Source organism: Ochotona curzoniae, unplaced genomic scaffold (genome assembly GCF_017591425.1).
Source record: "Ochotona curzoniae isolate NIBS_2020 unplaced genomic scaffold, NIBS_Ocur_1.0 contig_2457, whole genome shotgun sequence".
Lineage (NCBI taxonomy): Eukaryota > Metazoa > Chordata > Mammalia > Lagomorpha > Ochotonidae > Ochotona > Ochotona curzoniae.
The window spans coordinates 456,482-482,966 of NW_024465464.1; the positions used below are offsets into that span (position 1 = coordinate 456,482).

Genomic DNA, 26,485 nt, shown 5'->3' on the forward strand with positions numbered 1-26,485 from the left:
GGTGAGCGCCAGATGAGCCAGGGGCCCAGCACAGGAGCCAGCAGGAACACACCGAGCCAGTCGGAGCTGCAGCAGGCATGGCAAACGGGACTCCGCACACACAACGGGATGAACACGCTGCTCAAGTAAAATGCTATCAATGAATTAGCAAAAGTACCATTGAGTTCCAGTATTTCTGAAATTATTAAAAACAACAAATCTGAATTTACTCAAGGAATAAAGTAGGAAGAGGCACTTTTCATCTGAAGGTGGAAGGAAACGGAAGGCTACAGCAGGTGGAAGCCTGTCTGAGCCTCTGGTTCTGTCCGGTACCCCACCTGTGTCACCGACAACTGGAGCTTGTCAGAACAAACCGAGTTATTCCAGACCTGGGCAGGGAAGATCCACCTCCACTTCCTGTCCCCAGAGATGGAGGTAATAAACATGGGATTTTTAAAGGTCTTAACTTTTGTCCTAAGTAGTGTTATCTATTAACCACTTTTTTTTTTCCCAGTGGTGCAAAGAACACAAAATTGAGTGGCTTCACTATAAAATTTCCCCTTGGGAGAGGGGAGAACAGGGCAAGAACCTTCCGGAGCCAGCTGCTACTTTTCAGCTTATGACAAGGCCTTGCGAATGTCCCTGAGAACAGTCCCAACCTGAGCGTGCAATGCAGCAGTGGTCTGGCCAGGGCTCCGACTCCGTGAACGTCCAACGAGGACCCGGCTGCCTTCCAGGCAGGGCAGAGTTCCATGCAGAAAGACGGGGCACCCCGGTTTAGGAACACCGCAGTCGCCGCCCCGCAGCTCTTCACGAACAAGGCAAGCCCAGGAGTGACAGGACCCCGCTGTCCCGCACTCTGGAGCCCACGTGTCCCATGGGATGTCCCCACTCTGAACTTCTGAGAAAGCCGTGCCTGCGCCTACTTTCCCCAAGCTGCTGAGTGGCACAGCCACACCTACAGGCGTTCCCCACCCCCACCTGTCCACCCAGGCTGACGGCAGAAGCAGGGATTGAAAACGAAGGGGTCGTGGGGCTGCCTTCACCGGCCTATGTTAGCATTTGTGTTACTTGGCCTAACCATTAGAGCAAAAACACTGCCTGACCAAGACCCCGCCATGACTGCCCAGACCACTGCGCAAAGGGCAGACACCTGGCGCAGGCAGGCGTTGCTGACAGCCCCGCCCAGAACTTGACCCATGTTCTAGAGACAGGCTCGGAATCCACTGTGCTGTGCACATTCACGGGAAGGCTCCCCTTCCGGGGCACACAGCACAGTGTACGCTGCCTTTGACCCATACCCACTGCGGGAAGCAGCTGGCACGGGTGTTGCCAGGAGCCTGCCAATACTGCTTCGTAGGGTCATAAGGAAGGGAAAAACTAGAAGGATTCAGATCACTGCCACTTGTGTGCCAGGAGACTACCCGGGCTGAGGAACAGGGCTCGCCCTGTTAACTGTGCCAGTGCAGTAGGGGGTGTGAGGGCATTGAGCCACCCTGGCATACACCAAGTGCTCATGAGTACTAACACACCCTACACAAAGGTGGGGCGGAAGTGGGGAAGGCACACTCCAGCAGGGAGGATCTGCCCTAACTTCACACACTCCTCCCTGCTGACGGGTGTTCAGCAGCCAAGACTCATTTCCCCAGGGGCGGGCACTGTCGCCAAGACTGCACACAAGGCAATACTTGCATAGAGACAGCTCACGGGCTGTAACACAGTCACCAGCCAGCCTCGAGTCCTTTGAAAGTTGAGTTTTTCAAGACTTAAGAAATTACGGGTGGGTCCAGAGCGATAGGCTAGAGGTTAAATCCTTGCTGTGCATGCACTGGTATCCCATATGGGTGCCGGCTCCTGTCTCAGCTGCTCTACTTCCCACCCAGCTCCCTGCCTGTGGCCTGGGACAGCAGTGGGAGATGGCCCAAAGCCTTGGGACCCTGCATCCACGTGGGAGACTAAGAAGTTCCTGGTTCCTGGCTTCAAATTAGCTCAGCTCCAGCCATTGCGGCCGCTTGGGGAGTGAAAAAGCAGGTGGAAGACCTTTCTGTATATGTGCCTTTCCAATAAAATAAATATATCTTTTTTAAAAATTAGGAGAAAAGAGAAGGCGGAACCCTTTTATTTCTGCATCTCCTAAAATGAGTGAGAAATTCAAATGTCAAGCGTGGGCACTGGCGCAGGTATCTGCCACACCATCAGGGGCGAAGGCAGGCAGCAAGGCATCACTTTATGGAGGACTGGCACCAAGGCGGGCCCTGCTGCAGTTCATACCCACATCCCTCCCTGGGTCACCACTAGGAGATGGGTTGGTTGGAAACACGGGCAAGGAAGCCTCTGAGTGAGGATCGCATGGATGCTGCAGTTACCTAGAACGTCCTCTAGAGGGCGACTGTTCCAGGACTCCTCTAAGGCACACTGGGTACTGACCCTGGGGGCAGAAACTGGCACTTGGAACTCAAGAAACCTCCCTCAGCTTCCTTTCTGCCTAGTCGCTAGAAATCCTTAGAGTGAACACAGCCAGCAGGAAGGCTCTGGAGGGCTCAGGGCTTCCCCGCGTTGGCTGAGGGATGGGGGGGGGGGGGGGGAGGACCAGCTGATTTTCCCAACCTCGGCAAGAATTCCAGGAAGCTAAATTTAATGCTGGATCTTTCCTTTACCTTGGATTACAACATTTAAGTTTGGGACAGAAAGGAATGGCTGCCTGCTCTCTGCCCCCTCAAGGAAAGGAGGAGGAGGAGGAAGAGGAGGAATATTCTAAAGCAACAGTGAAAAAACAGAGATTTTTTGGAAGGCCACACTGCTGACAGGCAGGGGAGTGTGCAAAGCATGGGGACAGTGCCATGTGCTCTTCTGCAGGAACCAACAGGCGTTCCAGAGGGAGAAGTCCACACATCTACGACAATCCAGCCAAGCCCAGCTATTGCATGGTGGGTGTGACCCCACTGTCCCCCTGTTCCCCTGCTCTGTGGCCGGGGGGCACAGACCTGGGGTCCCATGGCCAGGGGCTGCCAGCAGAGCTCAGATGTGCTTGGTCGCTGGGCATGAGATCCAGGGTTTATATAAGTTGAGTCTGAGAGAAAAGGCTTTATGAAAAAGGTAGAAACAATCAAAATGACTCCCCGAGTTTGTTTCTTAACCTAAGGGAAAACAGGAGCAGAGCAAGGACTGAATGCAGACAACTCCAGGGCACCTGTCAGTGCCAGGAGCCTTTGCGCATCGGTGCTGCGGGCCCCTCACCTGCAGCCAGCTCCTCAGGGTGCCACAAGATCCCTCAGAACAAGACACGACACTGCTGTAAGACACACAGACACGTCCTCAGAGCTTTTCCTGATCACTTAACAACAATGCTACACTTCAGGGAGCAGGTTTTATTTTTTCAAAAAGAAAGCACATTGAAAGCATCGGGTTTTGGTGGGAAGGATAGGTCAAGTAATTTCAGTATAAATTTCAGGATCTAAAAAAGTCATGTGTTACATTTACTAACTGAATCGGAAATGGCCTGGTTTATAAAAACCACTTGTGCCCTGCACAGACACTGCGGCCCTCAGCCTCACCAGGGCACACTGCTCCTCTCTGCCTTTAGGCATGGGACAGGCCAGACGAGAGGAAACACCCTGCCTCTCCTAGGCCAGACCAGGGCAGTGCTGGGCTCCCCTGGGCTATGCCAGGCTCCCCTGGGGCTGGGCTCCCCTGGGGCAGCGCCATGCTCCCCTGTACAGCACCGGGCTCCCCTGTACAGTGCTGGGCTCCCCTGGGGCTGCGCTGTGCTCCCCTGGGCAGCGCTGGGCTGAGGCTGGGCACAAAAGGCCTTGTTCTGGACTCCTCTGAGAGCCAGTGTGCATCTCGAGGTGGTCTCCATCTTGAAATTCAAGCCTCATTTGTCTGATACTTGAAATTAACTTATATCTAGTCATTTTATTTCAGTGATAATTATATTTAGTTAGACTTTGATTTCAACTGGCTCTGTAAGCCCTGGGTGACAAGAGACCCACCGAGAAGTGGCAGAGCGGAAATGGGCCTGAGGTCAGCCCTGAGGGGTGCTGGGCGGCCACTACAGGCGAGGGGGGCAACACGGACCGACCAACGGGCTGGAGCCTACTGATAGGTTACCTAGGTCGCCATCCTGTCATCCTGTCTCTCTGGCCCGCCAGCCGCACTGCTCCCAGGTCACGGCGCCCCAGGTTGCTCCATACTGACTTAATTGATAAAAGATTCCTAAAGGTAGCATCTTTGCAAGGGCCAGGCAGAGAAAGCCTTGGGAAAGTGGCAGGCCTGGGCAGAAGCACAGAGCGAGCCCTCTCCTGTGGGCTCTGAGAAGCGACCTGAGAGCAGAGACGGCAGGGGAAGCCCACTGCCCAAGAGGGGCCAGCAAGAGGGCAGAGGGCAAGAATCCGACCAAGTGGGTGGCACGCATAGCCTGGCCACCGGGAAGGAGGAGCTCCTTGCAGAGGAGCTGCTGGCACTGGCGCTGCCTGCTAACACTCCTGAGGCGGAGGCTTCGCCCACACGCCCAGCCCGAACACCCTCTCCCCCAGCACTGGCTCTCAGCAGGAGTGACTGTCCACAGCGGGCACCATCTTTGCTCTCATCAGTGCTCACCAATGCAGGTGGGATACTACTCTGTCTTGTGGGCAGAGGCCAAGACGTTACTAAAGAGCGTTCGATGCCCAGGATGGCACCCTCGGAGAGGGAAGTCGCCAGCTGCCGCCGACAGCCTGGTAGGGTCCCCTGCTCTGGAGGGAGCCCTGTGCCTGGGTGATTCCGAGTGCGGCAGAGGCCAAGGCCCCTGGGACTTACAATCGTGACCGTGAATATCCTCCACCTCGAGCCCCGCGGTGTGACCAGCCTTGCTGAGCAGGAAGCCCCAATTTTCCCCAGGTGCCACGCAAACGTGCAGTCCGCTGCTGGCAGTCCAAAGCCAGCGCCCACAAGCGCAGCCGAGGAGCTGCGTGCCCCCCTCGGGAGGCCCGCTCACTTCCTGCGCAGTGCCAGGGCTACCCCGAGTGCCACGGCCAGGATGGCGGCAGCGGCTGCCCCGCCCAGCAGCAGCATCACTCTGCCCTCACACGGTGGGCTGGCTTTGGCGCCTCCAGCAGGGGGGGTGGGCTCTTCTGGAAGGCTCTCTTGGCTTACGTGGGACTCGTCCCCCTTCGGCAGTGTGGCTGTGGGTTCCAGTGCAGGGGTCACCACCTCCGCCCCATCAGGAGGTGGCACGGCCGCTGCCCTCAACTCTTCCTCGCTAAGTTCTACAAACAGAGACGTGGCGGGGCTGGTTTCCTCCGAAGTCACCTCCGGGCCGACTGCCCTGGTTTCCAGCGAGGAAGTGGCAGTGGTGTGCGGGGCCAAGGGGGCTGGGGTGGGAGCGAAGGCCAGCTGCCCGGGCACAGGGGCCACAGCGCCCTCTTCCACACCCTCGGCTAGTTCTTCTTTCTCCACATGCACAATGTCCGAGTTAGAGGAGTTGTTCTCGCCCTTGTCGCCAGCCCCGTTGCTGTCTAAGCTTTTGACTTCCTCGGGGTCCATGGCTATCTGCTGCCAGGACTCGGGACCCAGGGACACGGGTAGGCTTTCGGTGTGCCAACTCTGGCTGGCCGACAGGGAGGCAGGTAAGCTCTCTGACTGCCAGGAGGTGCTCACAGTCGGGGACTCCGGAGGACTGACTTGGGCAGAGTTGTCGCTGGGCAGGATGTAAATATCGTTGCTGTCCTCTGCGATGGCTCCAGGGTCCTCCTCCTCCTCCTCCTCCGTCTCTAGACTGAAGGCAGCGCTCTAGAAAAGAAGGAGAGTCAGCACAGAGGGGGGTCAACACTGGTTTCTCACGTTGCTAATGATTTCTCTGGGAGGCAGAGAAAGAGCTCGCTCTGCTCGTTCGTTCCCCAGATGCCTGCAATGCCTGCAGCTGGACCAGGGCTACTGAGCCACCACCGCCGCTGCACAGGGTCTGCGTTAGCACGAAGTCAGGAGCAAGGGCTGGGAATGAAACCCCGGGGGAACTCTGATACGGAGGATGTGGGTACCTTAGTGGCTAGGCTGAATGCCCATCCCAAAGAATGGGAAGCATTTCAAAAATCAACGTCTGTTCAGAAAACAATTCTTTGCTAAACTAAGTACAAATACCGTGCTTGCTTAAACCTACGGGGTTTCTGAACTGATCTCATTTATGCACAGGGAAAACCTCTGCATCCTCTGACCAGATTACGTGTATTCTATGTAATTAATACATAACCAAGTGCAAATCAAAGGCAAGATTTTAGGTTCAAGGACATCACCATGCTGGGTAGGGGAAAGCTGCTTAAAGTGCTTTCAATAGTCGAGGTGAGAGGCAGGGGCTGGCGAAGGCTCAGGCCATACAGGACATCCAATGAACAATCCGAAGGCAGCAGATGCAAACCACACGGAAGACACGACCCTGGGAGCGCGGCAAGCAGCCCGCTTCAGTCAGCACGCAGTATACACGAAGAACAGAAAGCAAGAAGGTGAATGTCAGGGCACTAAGAAACAGAGTTTAATTCAGCAGGCAGTGGGTCGTTCCCAGAGCCCCCGCTGGGACGGAGCCATCGGACTCCTGGCAAAAGTAGGAAAGACCAAGAGCGTGGCTCTTCCGTGTCACCTGTGCTGGGACCATCCCGTGCCTGCGGCCTTTCAAGGGCTTGAAGGGAAAATCAGGCCCATTTATTTTTTTCCTTCTGGCCAAGTGTACGGTGCCGCTGAGCAGCCTGCCATGCAACTGGTTTCGACGCGAGCAGGTCAGCTTTGAGAAAGGAGCTTGCACTCGGTGTCGGAGGGAGAGGCTAGGCAAAGCCAGAGGCGAAGACACAGTGAGGAGAGACAGGCCGGGGAAGAGCAGAGAACTCTACAAAGCCTTTCCAAACAGACAGCACAGCATTCATGAATACTGCATATAGACAAATGGGAGATTGACAGCAAATTCCTTTTTTTTTTTAATGACTACAGCTGCTATTCAGCCAAAGCAGAATAATTTTATCTTTCAAGTAAGACCAAAAACCTCCTGTACAGACGAAGGGCCTAAACTCATTCAGGAGTCTTTCAGTAAATGACACTCAGAACTACAAAGAAGCAGGTGGCAGGTTAGGCTGCCAGCACCGTCCTGCCCTGTGCTCGCTGCAGCCTTTGCCAGCCTTTGCCCCAGCTCCTGGAGAGCAGGTCCCAGTGGGCACCACACCAGAACAGAAGTCACGAGGAACAGATCATCTGCAGTCAAAAAAAGATCTGGGTTGAATCCCAGCTCCAGGCACACACGAGCTGTGGGCACAAGGATACGCTGCTTAACCTAAGCTTCAACTGATTTCTAAGTACAATAGGGATGATTTATTTGACAATGTTACTCTAAAAACCAGATATAGTACTTACAGTCCATCATGGCATTCCTGTGGGATTCCTGCGTTGAGCTGGAAAGCTAACTTACTGTGTGTCAATGCAGGATTCTTATTGCCCGTTTCACGGTCTTACTGTATTGTTTAATTACTACAGCTTTCTAATGAGTTTTCAATATTTGATAGCATCAGCCTTTTAACTGTTTTTTTTTTTTGAGATTTTTATTTTTACTGCAAAGTCAGATATACAGAGAAAATTATCTGATTCACTCCCCAAGTGGAAGCAACAGTCAGAGATGAGCTGAGCTGAAGCCAGGAGCCAGGAACTTCCTCCAGGTCTCCCACAAGGGTGCAGGGTCCCAATACTCTGGGCTGTCCGCTACTGCTTTCCCAGGCCACAAGCAGGGAGCTGGATGGGAAGTGGAGCTGCTGGGATTAGAACCAGTGCCCATATGGGATCCCAGTGCATGCAAGGCAAGGACTTTAGCCTCTAGGCTACTACACCAGCCCCCCCCCCCCATAATAGTAAAAACAAGGCGGCTCCACTTCCCATCTAGCTAGCTCCCTGTGTGTGGCCTGGGAAAGCAGTCAAGAACAGCCCAAAGCCTTGGGACCCTGTTCCTGCATGGAAAACCCAGAGGAGGCTCCAGTCTCTTGGCTTCGCATCAGCAGAGCTCCTGCCATAGCGGGTACTTGGGGAGTGAATCATCAAATGGAAGATCTTCCTCTGTGTATATCTGCCTTTCCAGTAAAACAAATAAATCTTAAAAAATAAACAAATAATTAAAATAAAAATGATTATGGGGCCAACAATGGTATGATGGGCTATTCTTCCACTTGTACCACAGGCATTCCATGTACCAGTTCAAGTCCCGGTCACTCCACTTCTGATCCAGTTCCCTATCTGGCCCTACATAGCTGGTTACGAAAATAATCATTACAGACAGGAATGAACGCTAAAAGAAATGGGGATAAATAAGTTGCCTTAAGAAATAGTTTAGGGTGATGGGTGCCAGGCAGGGATTGTCACCATGCCCGGAGCCCCGATTCCAGCCAGCACGTCCATGCAGGGACCTGCCGCTGGGCCTGCCTGAACTCCAGAGACTGCTCCCTTCATGGTGAGTTCATCGGAGGGCTGGGTGGGCCCGTGGCCTCACCCGCCGCCATCATGGCACGGGGGATATAAAAGCAGTCAATAGGTGGCGGGCATTCTGGGCCTAGTTAATGCCAAATTTGTATTAATAACACCAGTAAGATTGTGTGTACCAGCAATGTCGGGGTACACTGAGATGAGAGACTGATAGAATTATGATTCTTTATGAAGGACAACACCACTGTAGTAAAATGGGGGGAATCAGTTGGGAGTGGCAGTTTGGGGGGGAATTCCAGCCTATACAAAACTGTACCACATAATTCAAAACTCCAAATAAAAAATATATTTTAAAAATACCAGTTATGCCACAGCAGCCACTTTCTCTTTTTTTCCTTTTTGTTTAAAAATAGAAGGGAAGGCAGGAAACTCTGGGACAGGACACACCGCCCCAGGTTCCAGGCTGGAGGGCTGCAGGCTGCCTGGGGAGAGGGTCTGAGGATTTACTGGAGTAGACGTGGCTGAGGGCACGTTTGACAGAGAAGGAATGATTTCTGGGGTATCCCGCAGACTGAACCACTGCACTTACACATAGGAAAGGGAGCTGAGATGTAGTGGTTTACAGGGAGGAGACTGGAGGGCATGTCCGGGTAGGCCAAGGCACCCGCCCATGTGGGAGATCTGGGCTGGGCTAAATAGCGTTACCCTACTGCCTGCTGGCACTCACACAGGCTAGGAATCTGGGATGGGGGCATGCTTGTTTGGCTAATTTGCCGTACTCACCACTGAGTGTTGGAGCAGGGGGTGGGCCACCTCAGGCCAGGCTGGAGCACGCACCAGAACAGAAGAGAACTAGATGTGGGGGAAGATACTGTAGGGGAATTCTGGGTTCACCTCTGCAGAGCTGCAGCGCCCACTAGTTTCCATTCAGGGCTAAGGGTGGTGATGGACTGAGCCAGGCTGGACCATGGAACTCACCTGGCAATCACAGAGGCTAGGACTGGGAGAAGGCCAGGTGTGGCTAGGCTGCAGCACCCAATGGCACATGCAAGGGCTGATACTGAGTTGACCGTGCCACGCAGGGTCACAGCCTCTGCTGGCATGCATGAGCTCTGGAGCGGGGAGCAGACCTGCAAGGTGAATCTGGGGAACTCCCCTACTATTACTCCTCAGCTCCTTCTGGGGAGCACGGAAGCCAGGACTGTGGGAGGGCCAGACTGAGCAAGACCTTAGTACCCGCTGGCATGCATGAGAGCCAGAACAGAGCTGGGCCCAGCTCGGCTGGGCTGCAACACCTGCCAGCAAGAACTGAGGCTACAAGAGGGCCATATCAGGTTGAGTTTAAGAGTCTGCTAGGGCTGGGAAGGGGACTGGTATAAGAAATCTGGGGACTCCTTCACTGGGCTGCTGCTGCTATAGTGAATGTGAGAGATGGGGCTGAGGGAGAACCAAGCCTGGCAAGGTTGTATCATCATTAGCACGCATGTGGCTTGGGTCTGGGGGCAGACCAAACTGGCCAAGGATCCAGTACCCACTAGTGCTCACAAGAGCCAGAATCGGTGTGGGCCAGGTTGGGCTAGGCTGTAGGATACCCTGGTGAGAGCAAGAATGGGTGTGGGACAAGCTAAGCTTGGCTGCAACCACCACCGGGTCACTTAAACACTAGATCTAGGGGTGGCCAGACTGGGACAGGCTGTAGCATCCACTGATGAGAGCCAGAATGGGTGCGGGCAAGTCAGGCTAGGCTGTAGTACACACTGGTAAATGCCAGGACTGGGAGTCGACTATGTCAGTCTGGATAGCAACACCCAACTGCACACACAGGATCCAGGGCTGGGACTGGGCGTATACTGGTAGGGGAACTTGAGAAACTTCACTTCTGGGCACAGCTTCTGTTTGTGAATGTAGGAGCTGGGACTGGGAGCAGGCTAGATAATGTTGATCTGCAGCACCCACTGGCACATATGTGAGCTGGGACTGTGGTGGGCCATGCAGATTCAGTCTACAGCACACAATGGCATGAGTAAGGCCAGGAGAGGGTGCAGGCCAGGCCAGGTTTGGACCACAATATCTGCCAGTTCATATGAAGCTTGACTTGAGGTGAGCCTACTGGTGAGAGCTGGGACTAAGGGTGGGCTGAGCTCAGTCAGGCTCTGTTACCTGCTGGCAAATGCTGAGACTGGAGGCAGGCCATCTCAGACGGGGCCACAACACCTTCTGGCTCATGCAGGACCCGGGGCTGGGAGCAAAGCTGTTAGAAGAACTTTTGGGACTCCCTTGCTGGGCTACTGCTTCCACTGGTTAGCATGAGAGCTAGGACTAGAGGTGGGCCAGTCTGGTGGTGACCCAGTTAGGGCTAGGCTGCTGCACCCACTGGCATTCACAAGAGTCAGAATGAGTTCCAGATAGCCATGCTAGGCCAAAGCATCAGCTGAAAAGTGCCAGAACTGGATACAAGTCATGTAAGGCTGGACAACTGGACCCTGTGGCAGATGAACAGTGGGCATTCCCCTGCTAGGTATACCTATCGTTAAAGAGCACAGGAACCAAGGCCAGAGGTGTGCCAGGCTAGACAAGGCGATGTCACCTGTTACCATACATGGTGGGCCAGACCTGGGGGCTGGGTAGGGCTCAGCTAAGCTACAGTACCCATGGGTATGTATGACAGCTGAATGGGATATGGGCTGGACTAGGCTAGGCCACAGCAAAGGCTGGCACGGGGCTGGTGGTGGGCCTGGTGGGGGTTATTGGGGAGGGTCACCCTAACTAGGCCATGTCATCCGCTGGTATGTGTGAGGACCAGGTCTGTGGCGGGCTGGCTGGGCTGGGCCACAACCCCCACTGGTTTGTGTGACAAAGCTGCATCCACTGGTATGTGTGTTGGCTGGGGCAGGTGATAGACCATACCTGGCACTACACTGGCTAGGACACACAGGAGTCAAGTCTGTGCTCATTCCAGACGAAGTTTCTTAGGGTTTCCCCACTGACTGGACTGTTGGACTCAGACCCTGGCCATTGGGAAAATCATAGAATGTGTAGTCCCACCTTGGAATGCAGGTATTGGTACTGGGCTTCTTCAGCTGCTGATGCCTGTGCAGTGGACAGCATGTCAGATACACACAGAGGACAGGACATCCAGCTCAGCTAGGCCAGCAGGGGATGTCAATTATCTCATCAAAGGAGGGAAAGCAGAACAGGTTGGACAATTCTCTTGCTAAGCTTTGGGGCATGTGCCTCAGTCTGTGGCTGCTCTGAGGTGGACACTGTCAACCAGCAGACCTTGCAAAGATTTTTCTCAACCCCGAAGGTGAAACCAACAACATCTCAGCGCTATCAAAACCACTCAAGCAATACTCTTCCCCACAAGGGAGTCTCTAGGGCGTCATCAAAGGATCGTTCCACATCCCTGGGTGCTGATGTAGTTTGACAGCAAGGAGTGGCCATCTCCCCTTCCTCCCTGTGGACACACAAGGAAAACAACAGAACGGAAACATATGTCCCACACACTTTCCTCCATACCTGACCCTCCGCATCCCAATCGGATACCCACATGGACACGCATCCCTCTCAACTATGTAAAAAAATACATTAAAAATAAAATTTTAAAAATCACGGGCCTGGAGACAGGGTTCTTTGGGAAACTGTTTCTCTGATGCTTTATGTACCTCCCCGTAAAGTAGTTCCCAGAGAGACCCCCCCATTCCATCCTTTCCAACTGGAAAATCAAAGGAGCAATAAAACAAAAACAAAACACAAAAAAGCCATATCTCCCTTCATAAATACTTTCTCCAGAAAAACATCCACAAGTAGTTTGACAGCCATTCTAATAACCTGGATCAGTTCTAACACAAGACATTATACTGCATATCCTTTTGCTTCCAGACATTTAAAAAAAAAAAAAAGCACAAAGGAGTTAATTTTAAAGTTACCAGAGTGAAAAATTCACTGGAATCAAGTATCAGAGTTCATCTATGCACAAAGAATCAGAGAACTATGTGACTGAACACAGACAAAACCCAGAGAGATTATGTAACTTTTCCTTAGTTCCCAGTAAGAATTAGACGTTAATACCAAGAAAGAAGTAACCCAGCTAAGCCTCGCCACAGGGCAAAGCGAGTTATATACAAGGACATCTGAAAAAGTCTGCAGAAGACTAAGATAAAAGATGAAATTATTTGGATGCAGAAAGAAAAAAAAAAAGCATCCAACTTGGGATACAAAAACCCGTTTGCAATTCAGGGGTCTGCAGGGAGGCACAGGGGGGCAAGCCCTGAGGCTGCCTTGGCCACAGCCCGCACCCTGTATCAGAACGCCAGCTGGAGTCCCAGCTGCTGTGCTTGCCATTCCTTTCTCTGCACACAATGGTCTGAGTGCCAGATCTCCTCTCACCCCCGTGGGAGACCAGCACAGAGCTCCTGGCTCCTGATATCAGCCTGTCCTAGTGCCAGACACTGCAGTTACTTGGGGAGTGACAGGCATCTGTCTGTCACTGTGCCGTTCAAGTGAGTACATCTTTCAAATCCATACGTTTTCCCCTGCGTTACACTTCCTATAAGCTCTCTTTGATGAACTTTACAGAAATGGATTTCAATATTTTTGTGCAAACATACACTTGCTTTTGATTAGGGTGAACACTTTCACAGTGCCATGGCCTGAGGCCCCAGGCAGGCTGTCTCCAGGACCCGTGCACCTATAAACCATGTTACCCCGATGCTTGCGCTGAGGCCTCGAGTCCAACTCCAGTCCTCTCTTACTCTATCTTGGTGCCTCTGGAGTTTGTGGTCAGAAGCAGACAGGGCAGAACAAAGATGTATGCATGGCACTCTGATTAAAATGACAATCAAAGAAATTATTAAGACATGGAGAGGAAGGCAACATTTTTAAGAAACATTAAGCAAAATTTAAACATAACTGCTTTGATGATGGGAACCAAGTAAAAAAGAAACAAAACTTGGCAATTATTCAAAGACTCATTGCAAAAATGTAGTTGCTTCATAGTGCCTTATCAACTGCATTTTTTAATGTTTTATGGTTTCCTTTCTTTCTTTCTTTCTTTTTTTTTTTTTTTGTGAAGTTCAGCTGCAAACTGTTCCGGGCATGCAGCAGCGTTTACCTGCTGAGTCACGGCTGCAGAGCTGAGCCCCTGTGGGCTTAACCTTCGCATCAGCAGACGCGCTGGCAGAATCCCAAAGCCCGTGTCCACTGCGTGACTCAGCCAAGGGCTGATCCCCCCAAAACAAGGCAGCAGACCTCCACCACTGCTTCTCAGGCTTTACAAAACACCCCCGGAGTACTGGTTACAAGTAGAAACAAGTCAATGATTTCCTTCATTCAAGCTGCCAACCAAATTGAAACAGGAAAATGATGAGTGTGAAAGACATTCCGATCTCCTACGTCCTGGGGTCACTAGGACCCATACAACAGCGGACCTCAGGACACAACAGGACAAAGGTCACTTTCACATTCCTAACAGATGGACCACCCTTGTTGTACCCCTGTAGCCAGAACGATTCAGCTGTACCTTATTTAATCCATTTCTGATCACTTCCTCTTTCCCACAGTAAGGAAACTGTACTGACAAATACTTTATTTAATAAAGTTTCCAAGGGATAATTTTCAAACACACTAATTTCTCAAACAAAAACATAGGAAAAACAGCCTGTTCAAGGTCTGCTATTCTGAAAATAGAAATGAATCTTTAAATCAAAGAGAAAAATGACAGACTAATTTAATTCCATATACTTAAATATTCTGACAGACATTAGATCACATTAACACAATATTCCTTTTTTAGTAATCTAAAACTACAATCTCTCACATTAAGTACTGAGCTGCATACCTACGAATGTGGAAAAGAACACAGATGCCTTACCACCGTGGACTCGGACCCTTCCACGAGGCACGCTCCGTTCTAAGGGAGCAAGACAGTCCCAGGAAATGAGAATGAGAAAGGGGAGGAGGGACCAGGATGAGTCAGATAATCCCAGCAGCCACTTCACCCGGGCTCTAACTGGGCTGCAGGGCAAATCGGTCACAATCAAAACTTCAGACTTAAAGAGAAAAGCACACACTCGGCCGCACTGAAAACTCATCCTTTACAGAGACGTAACAGCTTTATAGCACCCCTTCATATCATCATCTTTGTGAACCGGAGGGGCTTACAGCTGACAAAACTAAAACTCAAGTTAAATGACTTCTCCCCCCAGTAATAACATCGCTAGTATTTGTCAGGACAGTAGCTGGAGAGCAACCTTGCAACTTCCCATCCAATTCTCAACCCCCACTCTGTTCTTTAATCAAAAAGACAGGGGAGGGCCCGGCGGCGTGGCCTAGAGGCTAAAGTCCTCGTCTTCAACGCGCCTTCAATGCGCCGGGATCCCATATGGGCGCCGGTTCTAATCCCGACAGCCTCACTTCCCTTCCAGCTCCCTGTTTCTGGCCTGGAAAAGGATGGTCCAAAGCTTTGGGACCCTGCACCCACATGGGAGACCTGGAGGCGGTTCCCGGCCCCTGGCTTCAGATCGGCATAGCATCAGCCATTGAGCTCACTTGGGGAGTGAATCATCAGACAGAAGATCTTCCTCTCTGTCTCTCCTCCTCTTTGGATATCTGCCTTTCCAATAAATAAATAAATCTCTAAAAAAAAAAAAAATAAAAAAGACAGGGAAAGGTCACAGAGAAGGTGAAAGGAGACTACAGACATGCCTATCTTATAATTCCAAATGAAGCCAGATTTCAGTTCTGACTCTGCTAATTATAGCCCGGATGTGTGTGTTCCTTATTAAGCCTATATTTCTGTTGCACCTTGGTTATTCCCCTTCTTTTGCTTGGTCACTGCACTTGAAATGTTACACAGTTTGCTTACATTTAAGTCTCCTCAATCAGATGTGACTTCAATGCAAGGCCTGTACTTCACTGCCTTCTGCAGAGTCAGCAACCAGCACACTGCCCAACACAGCACATGCAGCCAACTAAAGTCTTCTGTTCACTAAAATCAATCTCTCAGAGGATTTAACAACATTATGGATATTAACTAACATTCAGAAAATCCTTAAAAAGTAAGCAGTTCTTATATTTCATTTGTAAACTAAAGCTTATAAATAACCTGAAAATTATGGAGGAAATGACTCATCCAAGGGCATGCAGTCAGATAAAAATAAACATTCGTGGGCACTAAGAGATGCTGGGGTGATGCTGTTTTGGTACCTGCACCCAGGGCGGACACCCGCAGAACGGTGCTTCGGCCCACGTGACAGCCGAGATCAACAGTTACAGCGCTCACTGCAGACTGGGGACCCCTCCCGTCGCATGGACCTAACTCTGAGGCTGGATAATAATTTCTCTGGGCGAACTGACAAGGATAAAATAACACACATGTGGATAAAATAGCCCACGTGTGTTTCTTTTTTTTTTTTTTTTTTTTTAAAGATTTATTTTTATTATTTTTTCATTGGAAAGGCGGATGTACAGAGAGAGGAGAGAGAGAGAGGAAGATCTTCCGTCCGATGATTCACTTCCCAAGTGAGCGCAACGGGCCGATACTATGCCGATCCGAAGCCAGGAGCCTCTTCCGGGTCTCCCGCACGGGTGCAGGTTCCCAAAGCCTTGGGCCGTCCTCCACTGCTTTCCCAGGCCACAAGCAGGGAGCTGGAAGGGAAGCGGGGCTGCCGGGATTAGAACCGGCGCCCATATGGGATCCCGGGGTTGCAAGGCGAGGACTTAACCACTTGCGCCACCGCGCCGGGCCCCCACGTGTGTTTCTTAAAGAAATGACAAAGCCCCGTCACAATAACCAATCCTCTATTTTATGAGCAAATAGAAGACAGCAATAAGGTTACAGTCATAAAGTAATGTCAAACGAGGGGAAGTGTCGATTTGATCAGGACAATTGCATGCATGCATGGATTGAATGCTGCTGTAACTCACGCATGTGCAAATACTTCAATAAAATAGACATACTTTTAAAAAGACAAACACGTCGCAGTCTAAGGATGCTTTAACTTCAAAATGGAGCCAGTGAAAAGCAGTGAGTTGACCTGCTGCCCACAGCAGACTGCCCAGGCTGACCTTCTCTCACTCCAGCCTCCTGTTAACAGACCTGGCAGAGCAGCCAGAGACGGCCCAAGCCCGGGGACCCGTGAGAGACTAGGGAGGAGCTCCAGGCTCCGTGGTTGCTCCTGGCCCCGCACTGGCGGTTGAGGGAGCCAGCAGATGAACAACATCTCCTTCCCTTACTCTCCCTGTCATCCTTTCAAGCAAATACATATATACATACATCTTTAAAAATAAAATAAATTCAAACTGGTTATTTTATAGCTAAAACTAAGCAAGTGCTCTTTTTTTAAAAAAAAAAATTATTTATTTTTACTGGAGAAGCAGATATGCAGAGAGAAGCAGAGAAGAGAGGAAACCCTTGCATCCACCGATTCATTGCCCAAATGGCTGCAATGGCCAGGGATGAACTGAGCTGAAGCCAGGAGCCAGGAACTTCTTCCGGGTCTCACAAGCAGGTGCAGGGTTCCAAGGTTTTGGGCTGTCCCAGACTGCTTTCCCAGGCCACAGGCATGGAGCTGGGTGGGCAGTGTAGCAGCCAGGATTACAGCTGGCACCTTATCCAGATGTAAGGATACAATGCAGTAAGCATCTCTACTTCTAGATCAAATATGGATTCCCAATGACACTGTTGGATATATCTTGACAAGAGGATGCTGGACTCTCAGCCATTGTCCATGCCCGCAATGATGGACATATGACTGTGTATGAAGAACTATACTATAGTAATAATGTAGGGGAACTCAGTGGGGAAGGGGGGACACGGGCTAGGGGTAAGAGAAATTCCAAGGCCAATGGAACTATATCATAAAGTGATAATAATTTAAAAATAAAATAAAATAAAATAAAAAAAGAAGAAGAAGAACTGGTGCCCATACGGTATCCCAGTTTACACAAGGCAAGGGATTTAGCTACCAGGATACCGTATCAGGCCCAAATGCTCTTTTCAATCTCATAATAAAGAAACAAAACACACCAAAGATACTAAGCACACTGGTCACAGAAGTAAATTAGCTACAGGACTGCAAAACTATTTACTCTAGTCATTTTTGTTAATAAGTCGGAGGACAAATATTCATCTTATTTTTGCCTCTGCAAATCTATTCTTCACCAACTACATGTGGCATCAGTATTTCCTCCATCCCTGTGAGTTTTCAAAACTAGTTCCACTCTGAAAGCAAAGCAGTTCGCTTCACTTAACTGCAAGTTCAGGTGGCTAAGACACAGGAGTCTTTGTGGACTTTACAGCACAGACAGGCAGCAACACGCAGTGGAACAGCTTTCTCCAGGAGTGGTGCTAAGAGCTGTCAGCACAGTGACCGACACCGAGTGCCTTAAGGATGATTCATGGGACACCTTCTACCAAGGACGGACTCCAACCAATTAGCAACAAAACAAGCATCTTGGTTTTAATCACAAAAGTGTGAAATACGCAGAGACAAAATTGCATTTGAAAAATTAATGAATTTATTCATGTGGTAACTCTTGTACAGAAATTTGTGTTGGATAAAAAATTCTCTAACAAACTATAATCATAAGCCGATGTTAACGTACAGCATAATAAAACTAATATCCTCTGTACTTTCCTACCTTTGCCATCAAGTATTATATCGGTTACACTGCAATTAACTTGCGGTGTGCCCTGGCTCTCGCACGAACACCACACTGAGAGAGGACAAATGGCTGAGGTGGGGAGGCGAGAGCAGCAGCGCCCATCACTCAGCGGCGTGGGCTCACACAGAGGCATCCTGAGACATGCACGACCTACAAAGTCAGGCCAGTCAGGCCAGTCAGCCAGTGGGCTTCGGGAAAGACATCGCACTCAGAACTACTTCTACATTCTACTGGGTCAAGATACAGTTCTTTACCTCTGTTTTATTAGGTTAACACACCATACATAAACAATTTTTACTTAAAAAAATTTCCATTTTTGGGCCCAGCACAATGGCTTAATTAGCTAACCCTCCACCTTACAAATGCTGGGTTCCCACGTGGGTGCCAGTTCATGTCCCGGCTGCTCCACTTCCCATCCAGCCCCCTTGTTTATGACTTGGGAAAGTAGTGGAGAATGGCCCAAAGCCTCGGGACCCTGCACCCGTGTGAGAGACCTGGAAGAAGCTCCTGGCTCTTGGCTTTGGACTGGCTCAGCTCTGGGCTTTGTGGCCATCTGGGAAGTGAACCAGCCATGGATGATCTTTCCTTCTATCTCTGCTTCTCTCTATAAATTTGCCCATTATATAAAATAAATAAATCTTTTTAAAAATTCTATTTTCCTAACACAAATGCTCAGCATTCCATTCAGTAAGCACTTACCATACATGTAAACTTGGTAATTTTATGTATGTATCCACATTAAATCTACAGCAAAGTGATGCTAATGTAACTCCCGAGATACAGAGAGGCTAAAAGTCACTCGTGTACACCATATTCTACCAAAAAGAACATGCTGTTCTGCTCTAGTTTTTAAATGGAAGAAAGAAGTAGTAGTAAGAACATGGAAGACCTGCCCTATTCCAAAGTCGCAGAAATTAATGACTTATCTCTTGTCTTGGGCATCGACCACATGGTCCCAGGAGACAAAAGATAGGGTTCAGACAAATGCAGACACAGAAGCGTGCATCTGTGCCTTTAGGTAAGGACAAACTAAGCTATAAATCGTGCAACGACTAGACTTCCTAGTACTGTGATGCAGTGAGTAAAGTGAGCCCATTGTGACACATGGGAGCCAGTTCATACGCTGGATGCTTCTCTTCTGACCCAGTTTCTGCTAATGGTTTAGGAAAAGCGGTAGAGGCTGGCCCACTGCTCAGGCCCCTGCCACCTATCGGGAGACTCGGGATTGCTAAGTTCCTGGCTCCCGGTCTGTACCTGGTCCAGCACGGACTGTGTGGCCATTTGGGGAGCAAATGAGCCGATCTCTGTCTCTCCCCCCCGTCCCCCGCCCCTCTCTAATTCCGACTTCCGACTTCCGAATAAATACAGAAATCTTTAAAAACAAAATGCAAAGGTAGCTTGAGACATGCTCTAAACTCTATCATAAAATACTTTAAGATTTATTTATTTTGAGGTCAGAATTACGGGGAGAGGGATCATCCATCTACTGGTTCATTCCCCAAATATCCACACTGGCTGGGCTTGGGCCAAACCACAGATGAAGCTCCTGGCTCCTAGCTTCAGCCTGGCCCAGCCCTGGCCATTCAGGTCTTCTGGGAAGGGAACCAGCAGGTGGAAGATCTCCATTTCTCCCCTTTACTCTGTAACTCTGCTTTTGAAATACACAAAATAAATCTTAAAAAAAATTTTTTTAAGGTGTCATAGTTATGTAAGATGCTGACACTATGGGAGACTGAGTAACAAGTATTTGGGAACTCTTGTTTTATCTTTGCAACCTCTTTGTAAATCTAGCTATTTCAAAATAAACTTTTTTAAAAAACCTTATTTTTAGCAAATGATTTTAAAAGCTCATCTGACAATATTAACAACAGAAGGTGGAGACGACACAGACTGACAAAAACTCATGTAGTTAACAAATATAAACTGAAAAAACACTTTGGAAAACTCATTATTTTGGAAATTAAAACACACCTAAACCCTATGACCCAGCAATTCTACTCCCAAGTATACATCCAGGAACTCTGGCACAAATGTGTAATGTTTACAAAAGCAATGCTGTACTATACAACACAAAGGTGGAAGTGGCCACTGGTAAGCTAGCGGAGCCATCCCAACAAGCTGCGCATATTCACATAATGGAATACCACACACACATTCTCAGTGGGGATGTTATAAAGGGTGGTTCAGGGAGGTGAGAGGCAGTTCAGGATATGTGACTGCATTCAAGCTTGGCTCCAGCTCCTGATTCCAGCTTCATACTAACACATACCCTGGAAGGTAGCGGCAACGTCTCAGAAAACTAGAATCTTCGGGCTGGCATTAGAGTGTAGTGGGTTTAGTCACTTCCTAAAGTGCTGGCGACTCAGTCCCAGCCAATCAGCTTCCAGCCCATCTCCCTGTGGACGTGCCCAGGGAGACAGCAGAAGATGCCCAGGTCCTTGGGTCCCTACTGTCCACAGGGGAGACCCAGAGGAGGCTCCTGGCTCCTGGTTTTGGTCTGGCCCAGCCCGGACTACTGTGGACATTTGGGGAATGAACTAGTGGATAAAAGACCTCTCTTGGTCTCTCTAACTCTGCCTTTCAAAAAATACAGATAATTTTTAAAAGAAAGATAGAAATTGGATTCCTGTACCCACATGGGGGACCCAGACTGGACTGGGTCTGGACTTTCGTTCGAGGAGCTATCTAGGTTTTCCTCTCTCAAAAATTCTTCTAATTTCAACAATAGCACTGAAACAAGCAAGTTACAGAAAATGATATATTATCTAGTGATATATGCAAATGTTGTAGAAGTAAGATAAAGATGGTACATAACAGGAGTTACACTTACGAGGTGGACAGAAGCATGACAAAATACAGAAGCAGAATATATGGAGATTCGAGTGTTTGCTGTGTCCTTTTCTTGGACTGCGACAGACGCACTTATTGCTTATGTATTTAACAGGGAATGGTCCGTAATATTTAAAAGTGCCACATAACAATCTCTATAAGCAAAATCTTGTAACTCATGGAACTTAATACTTAACAACTTAAACAGCCTTTTCATTAATTCTCATCCAATAGTAATATAAACAAAGAACTTCATTTTTAAGGGGAAGATTGTTCATACCCAGCCACCTTGCTGAATGATGTACTCTGCGGCATCCTCCTCCAGGTATGTCACGCCAAACTGCACCAGCTCACTCAGGGGCTCCTGGCCTCGTCTGGTCAGTTCCAGAAGCAGTTCTTGCAGCAAAACCAGAGGCACCAAAATCTTCAGCACAAAGGGAAGAGAAGAAAAAAAAAAAAAAAAAGCACACACACTAAAAATCTTATGTATTTTATGTTCAAGTACTGAAGAAGTTCTATTCAGCTGTATCATTACCTCATCATTTTAATTATAATAAAGAAGTAAAACACAAAATCCTAATGGCAATGGGATTTTTCTGACTACTGCGTGTACATTTTAGACAACAGAGTCGTAGAAATAGCTATATGAAAATAACCTGAGGGTGTGTGAGCAACTTTCAGATAAGGAAATCCATTGAGGCGTTATTTCTAACATCAACCCAACCAAAATTCTGGGCATCCAGGAAAATACAAAGGTGATCAAAAAATTTACGCTGTTAACTACTCAATCATCAAGACTTACTTTAATGAAAAGAGCAAGCTACTGGAGAACATAAATGACATGCAGCCTTTAGGTAAAAACAGATAAATCAAGATGTAAGCGCTCAGAGGTGTTTCTCCAGAGATAAGTGGTAACAGCATTTGCCTGAGAGAGGAACCAGATGACTGGCAACATGGGTAACAGATCACTTCCATTTTCAAGGTCAAGGTGTGTCTCTCCGTATGTTCCTGCATTCTGTATCATGTGCTTTTATTATATATCTGAAAAGAACTTCTAAAAATGACCAAAAATGGAATATAACAGAGGCTTTCAATCTGCACCTGTTGCTCAACATTTAAAACCCATCAAAATGCACAACAAAAACTAACTAGAGTCTTCTAAATAAAATGGCATACTGAAATAAACTAAGTGTTCCAGCTCCTCTGCATGCAAAGTCTTTAATCTTTCGCTTCGAGAGAATTCCACAAGACTAGAAAAGGAATGCAAAAGGAAATGAAACCAATTCCAGTTTATTGTTACTAAATTACTAAGGAAATAACTGAGAAATGAAATACTTCAGCAGAGGACAAAAATAAGCAGTTTGTATTCAGACTAATATCCTTCGGCTTTACCTAAAAGCAGCCCCAAGGCAACCACATGCAACAACAAAGGAAAGAACAAAATAAACATTTATCTCCATTTATGAGCATTCTAAAATAACTCCAGCCGATAATACGTTAAGAGTCCCTTCTTGGGCCCTGTGCGATGGTCTAGTGGCTAAAGTCCTCACCTTGAATGCAGCAGAATCCCATAAGAGCACCAGTTCTAATCTCGGCCGCCCTGCTTCCCATCCAGCTCCCTGCCTGTGGCCTGGGAAAGCAGTGGAGGACGGCCCAAAGCCTTGGGACCCTGCAGCCGTGTGGGAGACTCGGAAGAGGCTCCTGGCTCCAGTTGTTGTGGCTGCTTGGGGAGTGAATCATCGGATGGAAGCTCTTCCTCTCTGTCTCTCCTCCTCTCTGGATATCTGCCTTTCCAATAAAAATAAATAAATCTTTAAAAAAAGAAAAAGAATCCCTTAATACTAACAGAGGGACACAGGACTACTAAAAAAAACAAAAGGGTTTTTTCATAAATAAGAGAACCTATCATGCTATTAAAAATGGAACAAGTGTTCCAGCAACCCCGACATTCTGCTCGATGCAGGAGTGGGTGGAGATGCGTGTTACGCAGCCGCGTCAAGTCATGTCATAGACGCTCCGCTTTTCAGAACAGTCTAACTTCCTGCAGAGTTGGCCGTGTGCAGGCTCCGTTACCTCTCGGGAAGACACTGGGTAACACCTCTCTTTATTTGTGCCGATTTTCCTACGTTATAATCCGCGGTGAACCTGCAACCTTCATAAGCTCCTGTTGTCCTTTTCAGGCTGGAACCTGCTTTCCAGTAGATCTGTATGGCTTTGTAAGGCTGCTGCTGTTTCTCTGGATCTTTTCCATAACTGCTTCTTTCTTGAAACAGTAACCAGAGGCTAACAATTTCATTTTATACTCTTAATATTTCACATCTGGTTAATACCCAGCACGGTGGCCTAGCGGCTAAAGTCCTCACCTTGAATGCACCAGGATCCCATATGGGCGCTGGTTCTAATCCCAGCAGCTCCACTTCCCATCCAGCTCCCTGCTTATGGCCTGGGAAAACAGCTGAGGATGGGCAAGGCTTTGGGATCTTGTGTCTGCCTGGGAGACCCGGAAGAAGCTCCAGGCTCCAAGCTCTAAGCTCTGGCCACTGCCGCTTGGGGAGTGAACCAGTGGGTGGAAGAGCTCTCTGGCTCTCTTCTCTCTGGAAATCTGACTTTCCAATAATAATTTAAAAATAAATCTTTTTTAAAAAAAAATTACAAAAAGCTGCAACTGAAGTAATCTTGGTTATATACCTGATGCATATCAATTAGGCACAAACTAGATTCTGTGGAGTGACCCACTGTAGTCCGTGTCCCAGGGCTCCACTTCCAACCACGTATTTAAAACATCTGGGAAGCGAACAACTTATCTGCAGTGAATGCGTGCAGATCATAGTCTCATTATCCTAAATGATACAGTAAGTATTTACGGATCACTTATGTTGCATTTTCAAGATTTATTTATTTATTTATTTGAAAGGAAGAACAACCAAAAAACACAGAGACAGATTGTGCATCTAATAGGTTCAAATTCCCCCTCCCCAATGCTCCCCCCCAACACTGCACAAGCCAGGTCTGTAACAGGCCAAAGCCAATAGCCAAGAACGTGGCAAGGGCCCAACTGCTTGGGCCACTCCCTGCTGCCTCTCCAAGCGAATCAACAGGAAGCTCAACCAGAAATGGGGCAGCTGGGACTCAAACCCAAAGTGACAGTTTAATCTACTGTACCACACGCTGGATCCGGCATTAGGTATTACAAGTAATCTATATATGATTGAAAATATAAGGAAGGATGGCTCCTCATTTAAGGGAAGGTATAGTAGCTGTGTAATGGAGACTGTCATATCTAGCAACATGTCATTTAACTTCATGGCATTGTAAATTTCTATTTTTCTTTCTATTGTTGATTTTGTAGCATGACTTTTCATTTAAGGGAATGTACAGTAGTTATGTAATGGAGACTAACAACCAGATGTGAGGATGCAGTGTGGTCAGCATCTCTGTTTCCAGACAAAGATGGACTTACAGTGAAACTGTTTATATTACATTTTGACAATAGGATTCTGGACTCTCTGCCATTGTCCATGCCCGCAATGATGAACATATGACTGAGTATGAAGAACTATATGTTAGTAATGATATAAAGGAACGGGGGGGGGGGAATTGGGGAGGGGACAAGGGAATATGGAACTGTATCGTAAAATGATAGCAATAATAATTAAATGCGAAAAATTAATTAATTAATTAATTGATTAATTTTAAAAAAGAAAATATAAGGAAGGAATGAGTATTTGGTTATGTGCAAATACTATGCCATTTTTTTAAGATTTATTTATTTTTATTGGAAAGGCAGATATACAAAGAGAAGAAACAGAGAGAAGATCTTGCATCCAATGATTCATTTCCCAAGTGATTGTAATGGCCTGAGCTGAACTGATCCGAAGCCAGGATCCAAAGCCAGGAGCCTCTTCCGGGTCTCCCACACAGGTGTAGGGTCCCAAGGCTTTGGGCCGTCCTCGACTGCTTTCCCAGGCCACAAGCAGGGAGCTGGATGGGAAGCGGGGCTGCCGGGATTAGAACAGGCGCCCATATGGGATCCTGGCGCACAAAAGGCGAGGACTTTAGCCGCTGAGCTACTGTGCCAGATCCATACTATGCCATTTTATAAGGGATCTAAGCACCCCTAAATTTTGCTTCTCTGGGAAGTCCTGGAACCAGATCCCTGTAGACAGCAAGGGAAGACTGTATGGATGATTCTAAGTTGAGGGATTGTTTGTTAAAATAACCGTACTGAATTTCCAGACCCCTAGCACTAGAGCATCTATGAGCTTTTTTCCCCTCCTCTTATTGTGTTGAGCCATCGTTACAACCTCCTCCTCAGCCTATCTCTAAGGTGATGAACAGTCCAGAACAGCAGGGGAGAAAACAACATTGAGGCAAGAGTCTAAGGAGCTTACTTCTAGTTTTGGTCCCAATACGCACTGGTCAAGGGACAATCATTTCACGTTAGTCATCTGACCTAACAAAAGAAAATCCATCATGCCCTCTGCAATGATCAAACGAGATATGACATGAGAGTCGGCAAAACGGGAAATACAAACGCCACTGCTCACTTCAGAAAACCACAGGAGACTCTCTTTCACCCCGCACCCTCCTGACACATACCTACGTGTTCATCAATATTAACTGAAGATAAACGCCACGTCAAAGCTGCACAGAAATGAATGATAGGAAATTCAGGGCAGAGGCAACAAGCTCACACACCAAGCGGCACACACTTCTGAGTAGAACCTGGCAGTGTTTATTCAAAACAAAAACAGGTTCAACCAAAACTGCCCTCTTAGCACAACTGAACTGAAAACGGATGAATGGCTTACAACAGACTTCTGTTGAATGACGTCATCAATTCCCGCTGCCCTTTATTACCAACACCCAGAAGAATCTCACACCAGGAGAGACAATGGGGAGAATACCTTACTCCATCCGCTGGCATGGCTGGCAGTCTGCAGTGCACACTCACGATATGCCTGGTATGTCACTGGCCTGTAGAGATTTTTTTAAAAGAAAAAGAAAAACTAAATTTCCAGATGAACAAATATACAGTCACTGCTCTCCCACCGAACTTTGTTAAAGTGACAGGATTAGTCAGCGCATTGCTTTGTTTGAGATGCAGCTTTTTTAACAGTTGCTCTGCATTTTGTAAGCTTCCTATAGGTTGTATGTTTTTAATATTTAGGCTGAGGTGCATGTTTGAGAATGTGGTTAATCACACAGCCAAATAAACACATATTCTCAGAAATGTCCTGTTACTGCCTGGAATTTATCTGGTAGAATTTCTATGCTACGGATACATATTTAACTTAATGATATAAGATATATGAGATCAAACATTGACAAATAACAATGAAACTGAAAGCATAATTTTACTGACCCATGTATTTTTTAAAGACAGAAAGTCGAAAATATATAAAAACTAGAGACATGTCACTGAAGACTTTTCAAACTGAGAATACAAGGAGCTGGAATAAGTCAGCCCAATCATTGCAGTCCTGTCTTTAATGTATTATGATATCAAATTCTGGAGGGTAGGGATGGAAGTATTTCTGATTATTTGTGTAATCACACCCAAAACTCACACCCTTGAGTGATGACA

General features: G+C 48.1%; 1 protein-coding gene across 2 annotated transcripts in view; it reads right to left on the minus strand.

The window, feature by feature from the left end:
- Positions 1–3,327: 3,327 nt before the first annotated feature.
- The window catches only part of BCL2L13 (BCL2 like 13), a 65,443-nt gene continuing 42,285 nt past the window's right edge, over positions 3,328–26,485 (minus strand). For both annotated transcript variants that reach the window (XM_040974558.1, XM_040974557.1), the window contains 3 exons: positions 25,806–25,875; positions 21,179–21,322; positions 3,328–5,748 (listed from right to left, as the gene is read on the minus strand). In XM_040974558.1, coding sequence (XP_040830492.1) covers positions 4,951–5,748; positions 21,179–21,322; positions 25,806–25,875 — 1,012 coding nt within the window. In that variant the 3' untranslated portion in view covers positions 3,328–4,950. The remainder of the gene's footprint in view (positions 5,749–21,178; positions 21,323–25,805; positions 25,876–26,485) is intronic.